The 11,053-nt window shown below is 28.0% G+C and overlaps 1 protein-coding gene across 1 annotated transcript; it reads right to left on the reverse strand.

Annotated features, from left to right (window-relative positions):
• Positions 1-6,718: 6,718 nt before the first annotated feature.
• LOC112686668 (SCAN domain-containing protein 3-like) lies at positions 6,719-8,651 on the reverse strand. Its single transcript, XM_025559063.1, has 3 exons — positions 8,350-8,651; positions 7,348-8,135; positions 6,719-7,161 (listed from the first exon to the last, which is right to left on the reverse strand). Exons 1-3 carry the CDS (start codon positions 8,649-8,651, stop codon positions 6,719-6,721), a joined length of 1,533 nt encoding a protein of 510 aa, XP_025414848.1.
• Between the last annotated feature and the right edge of the window lie 2,402 nt (positions 8,652-11,053).

The following is an 11,053-nucleotide window of genomic DNA, read 5'->3' on the forward strand; positions in this document are numbered from 1 at the left end:
AGATTTCTATAATAATGTAATATATGATACGGCTCAAGGGGGATGTCATCTTGAATATAAAACAAAAAGCATAATATGTATTAACTATAAAGTACTGATTTTTCCAAATTGACAATTTTTGATATCTCTGTATATTTATTATATTACCACAATACAGAATTGATTTAATGATAAATATGACATATTTCACATAAAAAGATAAATATATCTATTTCCTAAATTTACAGTATTATTGGGTTTTCATATTGTGTCGGTTTTCAGTTGAATTAATCCACAGGATTCTTCAATATTAAATATAACGGTGCGGCAAGTGCCCAACATATCAGCATAGATATTAAATAACTAATTATCCTAGATGGTACTTGATTGTATTTTCAGCAGGGGGCAAAAATTAAAAATTTCACCCCCATATTACACAAAAAATCATTATATTTATGATTTATTTAATGTAAACACAAAATAAATTAAAATAAATTTTTGCTTTCATATTTTTTTTTTTTTTTTTTTTATTTTTATTAGCTTTTAGTATACAACTATGATAGCTCGACATTTACAGAGATTATAAATAAAACAACATTATACATTAAACATTAGTGTACATATTAAATAATGAAGCCAGCATCCAATATAAAGGAAATTATTAATTTGATGGCGGTAGTGGATTTTGTGTTAAGTATGGAGTGGATATTTAAGGGGATATTAAGAGTCTTAAGTTCATTAATTAAAATAATGCGATTGAGTTGAAGTGCAGGGCAGTCGAGTAGAATATGGGATAAGTCACAAATGCATTCATTTAAGTGAAGAGTACAGAATGGAGAATAATTAAGGCCAAGTTTGAAGGAGTGACTAGGAAGAAGGTGATGTCCTATGCGTAGCCTATTAAATTGTACTATATATGGTCTATGTAAGTATAAGTTATTGAACCAGGTTTTTTTAGGATATTTGGTGTAATATTTCTGTATCTTGAGGCGAATTCGGCAGGTAGATTGTTCCAGAGAGAGAACCAAATATTAGTAGAGTATTGTTTTATAAGCGATGTGAAGTCAGAATGGGGGAGTTGAGAAATAGAAGGAAAGATGAGATTGGATGAAGATTTAGCAAGGTGGTCTGCAACTTCATTACCATGTATGCCTGTATGACTAGGAACCCAAAGAAAGTGGATGTTATAATTAGTTTGATTTAATGTAAAAATAAGGGACTTGATGCGAAGAATAAGTGGAGACAGGTGAGAGTTAAATGGGTTTGAATTTAAGGCTTGGAGGCACGACATAGAATCTGAGACAATTAAGTAATTGTTGGGGGGAAAATTTTGAATAAGTTTTAGGGCTTCGGTGATGGCATAACACTCAGCTGTAAAGGAAGAAGACGTAGGAGGAAGGTTATTGTTAAAAGAGAGCTGTAGATCAGGAATATAGAATACTTTCATATTTATTTAAATATTTAATATAACCATTAACTGCTAAAGGATTGTAACATTAATTATATTTAGAACACTTTTTAAATTAGGTATTTTAAGTGCTGTCTTGGACGTAATTAAATATCAAATACCTATCTAGTTTATTTAAATATTTTTTTAAAATTCAAAATAATCATATTTCATATTATTTTTTGACAATCATTACATAATTTTTTTTTATATTTTTCATATTATGCTATTGTTAAAGTATTTCAAAATTAAAATATAATAAACATTTATTTTTTTTAATTTTTCAGTATAAAATTAAGTAGGTGTACTGTGTAAAGTTTTGGCCATACCTAAATAAATAACTACCTTGTATAATAGCTATATAATTTGATGATAGGATAGGTGAAAACTGTTTAATCACATGAACAATATTTTTAATTAATAATCTTTTTTCTTTTTCAACAAATATTTTTGTTATTAATAGTCTTAAATCAAATGCTCCAATTACATCTGGACACAAACGGTTTTTAATATCACTTGCAACTCCATTTAATAATGGTATGTAAATTGACCGACAATAATACTCTTCGGAATTTTGTGCTGGATGATTTGACCGATTAATTTGCATATTAGATATTCGAAATGGTTTAATTTCAAATCCTAAAGTATTAGCTACATCACAAGCTTCATTAAAAATATCTTTAAACACATTATGTGAGTCTATTCGTTTCTCATTTAATACATCTTTAACGCCTTCAATAACAAAATTTGCCTTTTCCGTTTTGATTGAAGAATTCGACTAACTGGAAGTGTCAATTTATCAATAAGAGAAAAAAAGAGTAACTATTAATTCACTATTGCATATAGTCAATTCAAGTGTATGAGCTTTTTTTAGATGAATTTGTATCAGTCCAACACTTCATATCAAAAAGAACTTCTAAAATCTGTAATTAAAATTAACGTTATAATTAGTATTTAATATATATAATAGTAGTATATAATAACAAAAGTGCATATAATATTCAAGTATTCTTGCCATATAGATTATGTGATATAGTTTTAAATAGGATTCTTATGTTATTTATATTTGACTTTTTTATTACATAAAAATCTGCACCCTAATCATCATCTAATAGAACTGCTAAATTGATATTAAAGATGATTTCACAAAATAATTTTAAAGATATTTATTATGAACGCTTATTATAAGTTTTTCAATTTTTTAGTGATAAATTAAAAATTCTAGTTGGTGGACTAAAATCCATTGATATCACTGACGCAGCAACATCAATGGCGAGTAAATTAATGGCAGATATGCCATCATTTATCAAATAGAGCAATTGTCAAAATACATTTTGTTCTGTAAAGAATGTTGAGACAACTTCTACAATAATGTCATTGAATAAATTCAACTATGAGTTTTCAATCCAGAAAGAATTGTATGAATGCCTCCGAGAATCAAAAGAGAAATGTGTTTACTGTGGTTATCAAAGGATATCTTCTATTTGGCCTACTACACATATTTTGGTTGAGCTGATTTCACTCCCTGAAGGTAAATAAATATAAAATACTATACAAATGTATAATCTATTTTATTTTTTTGTTTTTTTCATGCAAAAATATATATAATAAAATTGTCTTTAGATTTAGAAGCATCAACTAGTACAGTAAACGTTGAGAAATCGTCGGTAACATTAGTGAGACAAAACTTTGCAAAACAAAATACAACAAAGCTATCTGATATAGATAAGCACTTAACAGCATCTTAGAAAATGTATTACTTATGAGGAATAATTAATTTTCATGGTGGTGAACGTCGAGGACTACGTTCAACTACAGGTCACTATACTGCCAGCGCTTTCCGAGGCAACGAGAAATGGGAAACCTATGATGACACTAAAACAGCAATTCAACACATTAAACAGGTATTCGATGTAGAATTTTTAATTTATACAATTTAATGCTCAAACATAAGTTTAATTTTTCCAAAGTTTTTTTTTAATAAAGTTAAAAATGAAAATGAGTAACAAAAAGTGACTACTTCATGCACTTACCTCTTTTCTTATTTTTTTTTTTCTTAACAATCTTAAAAATACTTTTAATTTTACATTTTCCCCTCCTAATAAAACTAACTAGATTTAATTTGTTATTAAAAATGATTTTTAAACATTAAAAATCATAGAAATATTTTTACTATGAATCGTGTACACAGACAAACTCTTAAAATAAAATAAACATAATTGTAGAATCAATACTTTTATTACTCTACTCAGAATTGATAAAAGTTCAGAAAAATATACTAACCTGGCATTCATTGCTGGAATTGCTCAGGTCTATACAAACTATACCGCCACGTAACGTACGTTAATTTTGACGTCCGTTGTAAAATTGTATTGATATTTACAGATAGGGCCACACTAACGACGTGCATATGAACGAATGTTGATTTTTGCCTCTGCGTATTATGCTACAACGCAGTGCCGTCCCGAGGGCAGGGTAAACGGGGCACTTGCGTTTATACAATAATAACATACAGTGTCAGCCTGGTCAAGGCAGCTAGGCAGCAATTGCTGCCTGGGCCCCCGTCTTTTTTTTATATGTATATTTAAATGCAACGAAACGTTTGGATATAATAATTACGAGGAACACGTGGTCGTAAAGTATTTTAACTTTTAATTTTTAAATCTATAGTTAGAATAAGTAAATCGTACTTCTTATTATCTTAGTCAGGTATTATAATTGTGTTGTAGTTCGATAAATATAAATTATAATTATTATGGATGAATGATCTTGATATTAAATAGTATTGAAGAACGATTAATTCCAAATTAAAATATATTAAAGGATGTAAATGGTTAGATCCTAAAATATACGAATACAACGAAAAGTTTAAAGAATATGCTATGGATATCTTGATAACTGTAAAAAAGTGATCTGATGTTAATAGAGATACTGTATTACTTAAATAGAAACAATTTGCTTCTAATTATTTTAATATTATTCCAAAAAAACATGCCATAATGATCGATAATGATGGTGAAGGTTATATTATAGATGAATTAGTGACATCTGATTCAGAAGATGAACTTGATTCGATAAATTGTAATACCTGTTGGAAATGTATAGCATGTGCTTTTAAAATTATTACCCAACTATCTTGTCATTATGTTATGTACAACAATTTGAATTAGGTTTTTAAATACATAATACTATTGCCATAAATTCAAGTCACTTGTGAAAGAGTATTTTCTAAGCATATAGTAATAAAAACAAAATTAAGATCGTCACTCGATCAGCAACATTTAGAACCACTAATGCTTATGGCTATAGAAAAAGATTACTTTAAATGTAGATAAAATAAAACTAATAGATAACGTAAAAAAATCGTCAAAAGAAACGACAAGACTTTTGATATGATATAATATATACTATTAAATGTATTTATTTTATACATACATAGTTTTTTTTTTTTTTATAAAAGTTGAATACTTAACGGTAAATTTAAATTAAGATAATTTTTAACTTTATTATTTTTTATTTAAAATAACAAATATAGAATCTATATAAATTACATTTTAATGGCCATTTTACATATTTAAGATATATTTAATTTCAATATACGAGTAATAAATAAATGTTGTAGTATGGGGGTTAGATTACGTTAATCCTACCTGGGCCCTTTAGATCCAGGCCGACACTGACAACATACCATGTATAAATAAATTATAGATATATGGATCGAGGACCACTATTCTGGTGTACCTATGGATTTCGATATAATATTGTAGGGCCTCGAATTCTAATAATGCCCAGGGCCTCGCAGAACCTAGGAACGGCACTGCTACAGCGCACGTCGAAACATGTATACGCACGTTATAGAAATGTATTGTTTTGAACTTGAATGGCTATATGGACGCACAATTATCCGGATGTAATAACTTTGTGTTGGTTTTGAAGTGTGTTGTGCGAAGTTTGTTTAAATTCAAATTCAAAAATTATAATAAGTTTCTTTAAGTTTACTTTAAGTACAAGTGTGTTAAACATGAGAACGTAACAATTTCGTTCGAATCCATTACACCAGCCTTAAGCCTTTTTTACACAGTCCGTTTTTTTAACGACGGCGGAAACGGATCGGATAAAAATAGAAAACGGAGAAATAAGAAACATAATTGTTTATACTAATTATTCACACAATTCGTTTCAATCAACGGATAAATAACCCACCGGTCCGTTAACGGACAACTCGACGGATTGCTTCGATATATTTCTGTTGCCGGAACGTTTTTAAAACGAACCGTTTATCAAGACTATATTAATAGATATAACATTTCACACTTTTCGATTTAGTGTCCGATAATTTTTATCCGGTACCCGTTTAAGTTTAGTAAAGTTTAGTTTTTATTTTTATCCAATCCGTTTTCGTTGCCGTTAAAGAAACGGATTGTGTGAAAATATTGTCCATTTTCTATTTTCTTCCGATTCGATTCCGCTACCCGTTACCCAACAAAAACACTTCGTCGAACTCCGTGTAAAAAATTGCTAAGTAAAAAAAAACTAGTCATCTATAAGATTTCAGCATTATAAATATGTGATATCATAAATAAATGCTAAGTTAACTTAAATTTAAAAAAAACTAGTAATTTATAATACTTAAACATTATAAAGATGTGATATCAAGAATAAATGCTAAGTAAATTAAATTTTAAATTAATTGATTCTATCTCAATGATTTATTTACTTTGCTAGAATTTATTTCCTTTATAAATTAATAATTAACACTTTTTTATAAAACAAATTTAGTAACATTTGTCATGGAAATTTGTTAAATAGTCCAGTTATGAATAGACATGTTTATTTACCGAAATATATAAATTCTAACCAAGTAAATAAATGATTGAGATAGAATCAATTAATTTAAAATTTAATTTACTTAGCATTTATTCTTGATATCACATCTTTATAATGTTTAAGTATTATAAATTACTAGTTTTTTTTCAAATTTAAGTTAACTTAGCATTTATTTATGATATCACATATTTATAATGCTGAAGTGTTATAGATCAGTGTTTCTCAACCTTTTTACTGTGGTGACCCCTTTTTTAAATTTAAATTTTTTAGCGACCCCTACATATATATTTTTACATACTCGCTTAGATTATCATTATAAATAATCTAGAGTCTATAGTTACTACAAGTACTGTACACGAGAAATATTAAAGATACATATTATAATATTATATTTATTTAAAATTAAAAAAAACGTACATTAAATATTTCATTTTATTATATAAATATATTTTTATATTAATATTTTTAATGGCTTGGTTGTTGCTGTTGATGTGATATTATTTCGTCAATTCTTGGTTCAATTGACTTCGTCAAGCTAATTCTCATAGCCGATGAAATTTCCAGACGGTTTCTAGTTTTATTTTTTATTGTTGTTAATGTGGAAAAACCATTTTCACACAAATATGTAGTAGAAAATGAAATAAGTAATTTTAATACTTCTTCAGCCAAACTAGGATATTCATTTTGAACCTTTATCCAAAATTGACCTATATTTTTATTGCTTCTGAAAATCTCGTGTAAGCCCACATCTGCACTCAATTCAATCAACTTTTCTTCATTTGTTAATGATAGTATATTTTGATCAGATTGTACGAATGGATTTATTACCCAATTACAATTTTTACGAATGTCTTTTGTGGGGTCGAAATATTTGGACATTTTTTCTCTTAATCTACCTAAGTGTTCTTCTATGATAATACACATTTCATTTATTTCATTTTTTGTTAATATATTTTCCTGAGTCATGTTAAAAAAATTTGGAAACATATCAAATGTGTAGTTTCTTACTCGATTTGTCCATAGTCTTATTTTTTTTAGGAATGCGTCAATTTTGTTGTACGATATAAAAAGATTAGTATGTGGACCTTGCATACTTAAATTTAATTCATTAAGAATTGAAAATATATCGGAAAGATATGCAAGTTTGGCTAACCACACATTATTTTCGAAATAATCACTAACTGGTGATTTTTTGTCTCTTAAAAATATTTCTACTTCCGTTTTCAGTTCAAATAACCTAGTCAAAACTTTTCCTCGCGACAACCATCGAACATGAGTGTGTAATAGCAAATTTTTAAAACCTGAACCCATTTCTTCACACATCACTTTAAAAACGCGAGTGTTTACGGCACTAGCTCGAATAAAATTTACTATTTTTATGCATATATTTAGAACGTCAAATAGGTTTTCGTTCATATCTTTAGTTGCTAATTGCTCACGATGAATGAAACAGTGTGTTGATATAATGTTTTTATGAGCAATTTGTTGAACGCGTGTGACAAGGCCATTAAATTTTCCGGTCATAGCTGCAGCTCCATCAGTACAAATACCGATACAGTTCGAAAATTGTAAATTAATTTTTTGGAAATGAGATGAAATGGTTTCGAAAATTTCTTCAGAAGTACAGTATGTTTTTAAATTTAAGCAACAGAAAAACTCTTCTTGTATATCGTTCAGATCAGTATCTACATACCTCACATACATCAATAATATAGCTTCATTATTTATATCAGTAGATTCGTCGAGCTGTATTGCGTAAAAAATTGATTTTTTGATTTTTTCACTAAGCTGATTTTCAATATCATTAGACATAGTATTTATTCTTCTACTTATCGTATCATTAGACATAGGTATTTTTTTAATCTTTGTCACGTGCTCATTACTAAATAATTCTGTACAAATATCAATCATACACGGTTTTAACAATTTTTCCCCAATCGAGTATGGTTTTTTTGATTTAGCTATGTGTAAGGCTGCCAAATAAGAACATTTTAGGTAGATTTTGTCTTCGACCGTATAAGTATTTATCATTTTTTTATTTTTTTTTTAATTCTTCGAATTTTCTTAAAAAAAAGTCCCTTGTATTATTTTTATACTGAGCATGACTAGTTTCCATGTGTCTAATGAGCTTATTTGGTTTTAGTGATGCATTTGCTAATGTCATACCACAAATAACACATTGAGGAACATCCTTTCCATTCTCGTTTAAGTATGTAAAGCCATATTTAACGTAACTATCTTTATATTTTAATATTTTTACCTTTTTGAGTGATGGTTCATCAACATTTTGAGTAGTATCCAAATTATGTTTTTTTGTAATATTTGAGTTTTGATTATCAGAAGTCGATGTATTGTGCGGTTGTTTGAAAAAGTTCGTCATTTGCGACTGTTTACTCATATTAGAAATATTTTATAATAATACATAAAGTCAAATAAAGATAAAGTGTATAAAAATGTGAAATACAATATAAAAATGCAACTTATTAACCTATATTTTACAACGGCGCACGGCACGGCGATGTTAACGATGAACTGTGACAAATATATAATAATATAATATGTGCAGTGTGCACTGCGGCCGCGGCGGTGGCCTTATCTTAGGTTGATACTTGATAATCTATATTCGACGTTTATTATAGATTCTTTAATAGACGTCATAGAGTAATATCGCTTTAAAAATGATAATAGTGTGTTTTCCATTTTAATATAAATAATCTATACTCGTAATAGGTATGTAATATAATAATATTTTATTGATTTTATTTTTTTTATTATTTGAGCTTTTAATTTTCGCATTGATTTAAATCATTCGATTGCGACCCTAAATAATAAGTTGGCGACCCCCAGGTTGAGAAACACTGTTATAGATGATTAGTTTTTTTTTACTTAGCAATTTTTTACACGAAGTTCGACGAAGTGTTTTTGTTGGGATATCAGTAGTTTTTTATAACATATTTTTATGTACTGGCAAGTAATATGTAATGTTTTATATTTTTATTCATTTATTTTATTGTTATGTTTTTTTATTTAATATACTCTATATACTATTTTTTTAAATTCATATTCTATTTTTTTTTTTTTAATCATATTCAATTTTTTTTCCATTATTATAATATATACATTTTTACCCCTTCGAGGCCATCGTTCAAAATGTATTGTAGTGTCATTACATCGTAGCCATTTATTTTGATGTGAAATTATGCTTGTATAATGGGCTTCATTCATAGATAGACCATGAGGACAGATGACAGAGTTTAAACCATACGATTTACTATCAATTTTAATTATTGTAGTGGGTAATGCATTAATGGTTAGGTTTGATATTTTGGTATTGACATTACTCCAAAGTTGTATTTGAAAGTACTAATATTCATTAGTATTTACTATATTTGTTATCTGTGTATGATCTGTAATAGTATTACAGGCACTGTAATTAACGCCTTCTATTAACACTTCTCTGAATAAATAATCTAGCATTGTATTTAAAGTTACTGTTTCATTTTCATTAGGTATGTTAAGTTGAATAATATAGTTTTGAGTTATTTGTATTCTCTTATTGTGGCACGCAGAACAAACTAATTGTACCTGTAATTTATGAGATAGCGCATTTTTTAGTGGATCGTAAATGTTTATAAGAGCACTAATAAATTCAGCAGCGTCCTGTTGTTCTTCATTAATAAAAGGGTGCCCAAGCTGTCTTCTAATACTTGAAGAACTTAGAATATTTTCATGTGAAACGTAAAACAATGCAAGATTTTTCAGAACAGAATGTTCCGAAGAGTTAATTAGGTTATTTAATATATGTGTACAATTGAATATGGCATGTAAAGAAGAATTTGCATAGCATGATATATTATTTGAATTGGAAAAGCCTGGTATAGAATGATGAGGAATATCTTGATAAGAAGTTAAAGGTATTTGGGCATTATTAGCACGGATATTTGATGAATCTGTCCATATTAAATCTTTAATGTGTCTATTTTTTTGTGGATAAAAGAGGTATCTTACCTAAATCTGGTCTATACTTCTCTCTAAGTCTATTATACTCTTTAATTGCCACTACTTGAGCTTTAATATTCTTATAGTCAAAATTTATAACAGGAGGCCTTTTAAACTACACACTCTGGATAGTGCTACGTATGTTTGCCCACATGAAAAAATGGAATTATCTACATCTATGATGCAGTTATCTAGAGACATACCCTGGCTTTTATGAATTGTTATTCCATAAGCCACTGTTATAGGGAATTGTTTCCTATAAACATGACTCGTGAAACACTTCGAATTTACCAGTAATGCGTTCAAGATAATAGCATTTGTTATTAAATACTACTTGAATTTTTTTCAGGTTCCCCGTCCATTCCATTAATAACATTTACAATCGTTCCTATTGCACCGTTAACCAAACCATTTTTTACATCTATGTTTTTTTGTAACATTATTTTACAATTTAGTTTAACATTAATATATTTCTCCAAACCAGCTGTTCTCGAACTATCATCATTAAGCTTTGAAAGTTTTTTTACGACCTTACTTTTTGTTGTTTCTTTACAATCAACAGAATCAACTGCTACCAAGCATACATTTTCTGAAGGTAACAATGATAGTATACCGTTGTTTAAAATAGAACAGTAATTTCTTGTTGGAAGCAAAACAAGTGTAGATTCAGGTAATTATATTATAAGATGATATAATTGTTTTATAATATCACTTTTATCATTACTTTTAAATTTAATTTTTTGTTCCTTTATTGTTGTTATGGCTTATATTGTTTATTCGAATTCTCTCTAATATGTTTGC

Source organism: Sipha flava, unplaced genomic scaffold (genome assembly GCF_003268045.1).
Source record: "Sipha flava isolate LNK unplaced genomic scaffold, YSA_version1 321_pilon_pilon, whole genome shotgun sequence".
In the NCBI taxonomy this organism is placed as follows: Eukaryota; Metazoa; Arthropoda; class Insecta; order Hemiptera; family Aphididae; genus Sipha; species Sipha flava.

Bases quoted from the DNA above. Each gene is read 5' to 3' on its own strand.
- LOC112686668 (XM_025559063.1), bottom strand. From the start codon at position 8,651: ATGAGTAAACAGTCGCAAATGACGAACTTTTTCAAACAACCGCACAAT. The intron at 8,136-8,349 runs GTATAAAAATAA...AGAATTATTTAG, and splicing joins ATGGAAACTAGTCATGCTCA to TAATGAGCACGTGACAAAGA. The intron at 7,162-7,347 runs GTATGCAAGGTC...GTATTATCATAG, and splicing joins TCTTAATGAATTAAATTTAA to AAGAACACTTAGGTAGATTA.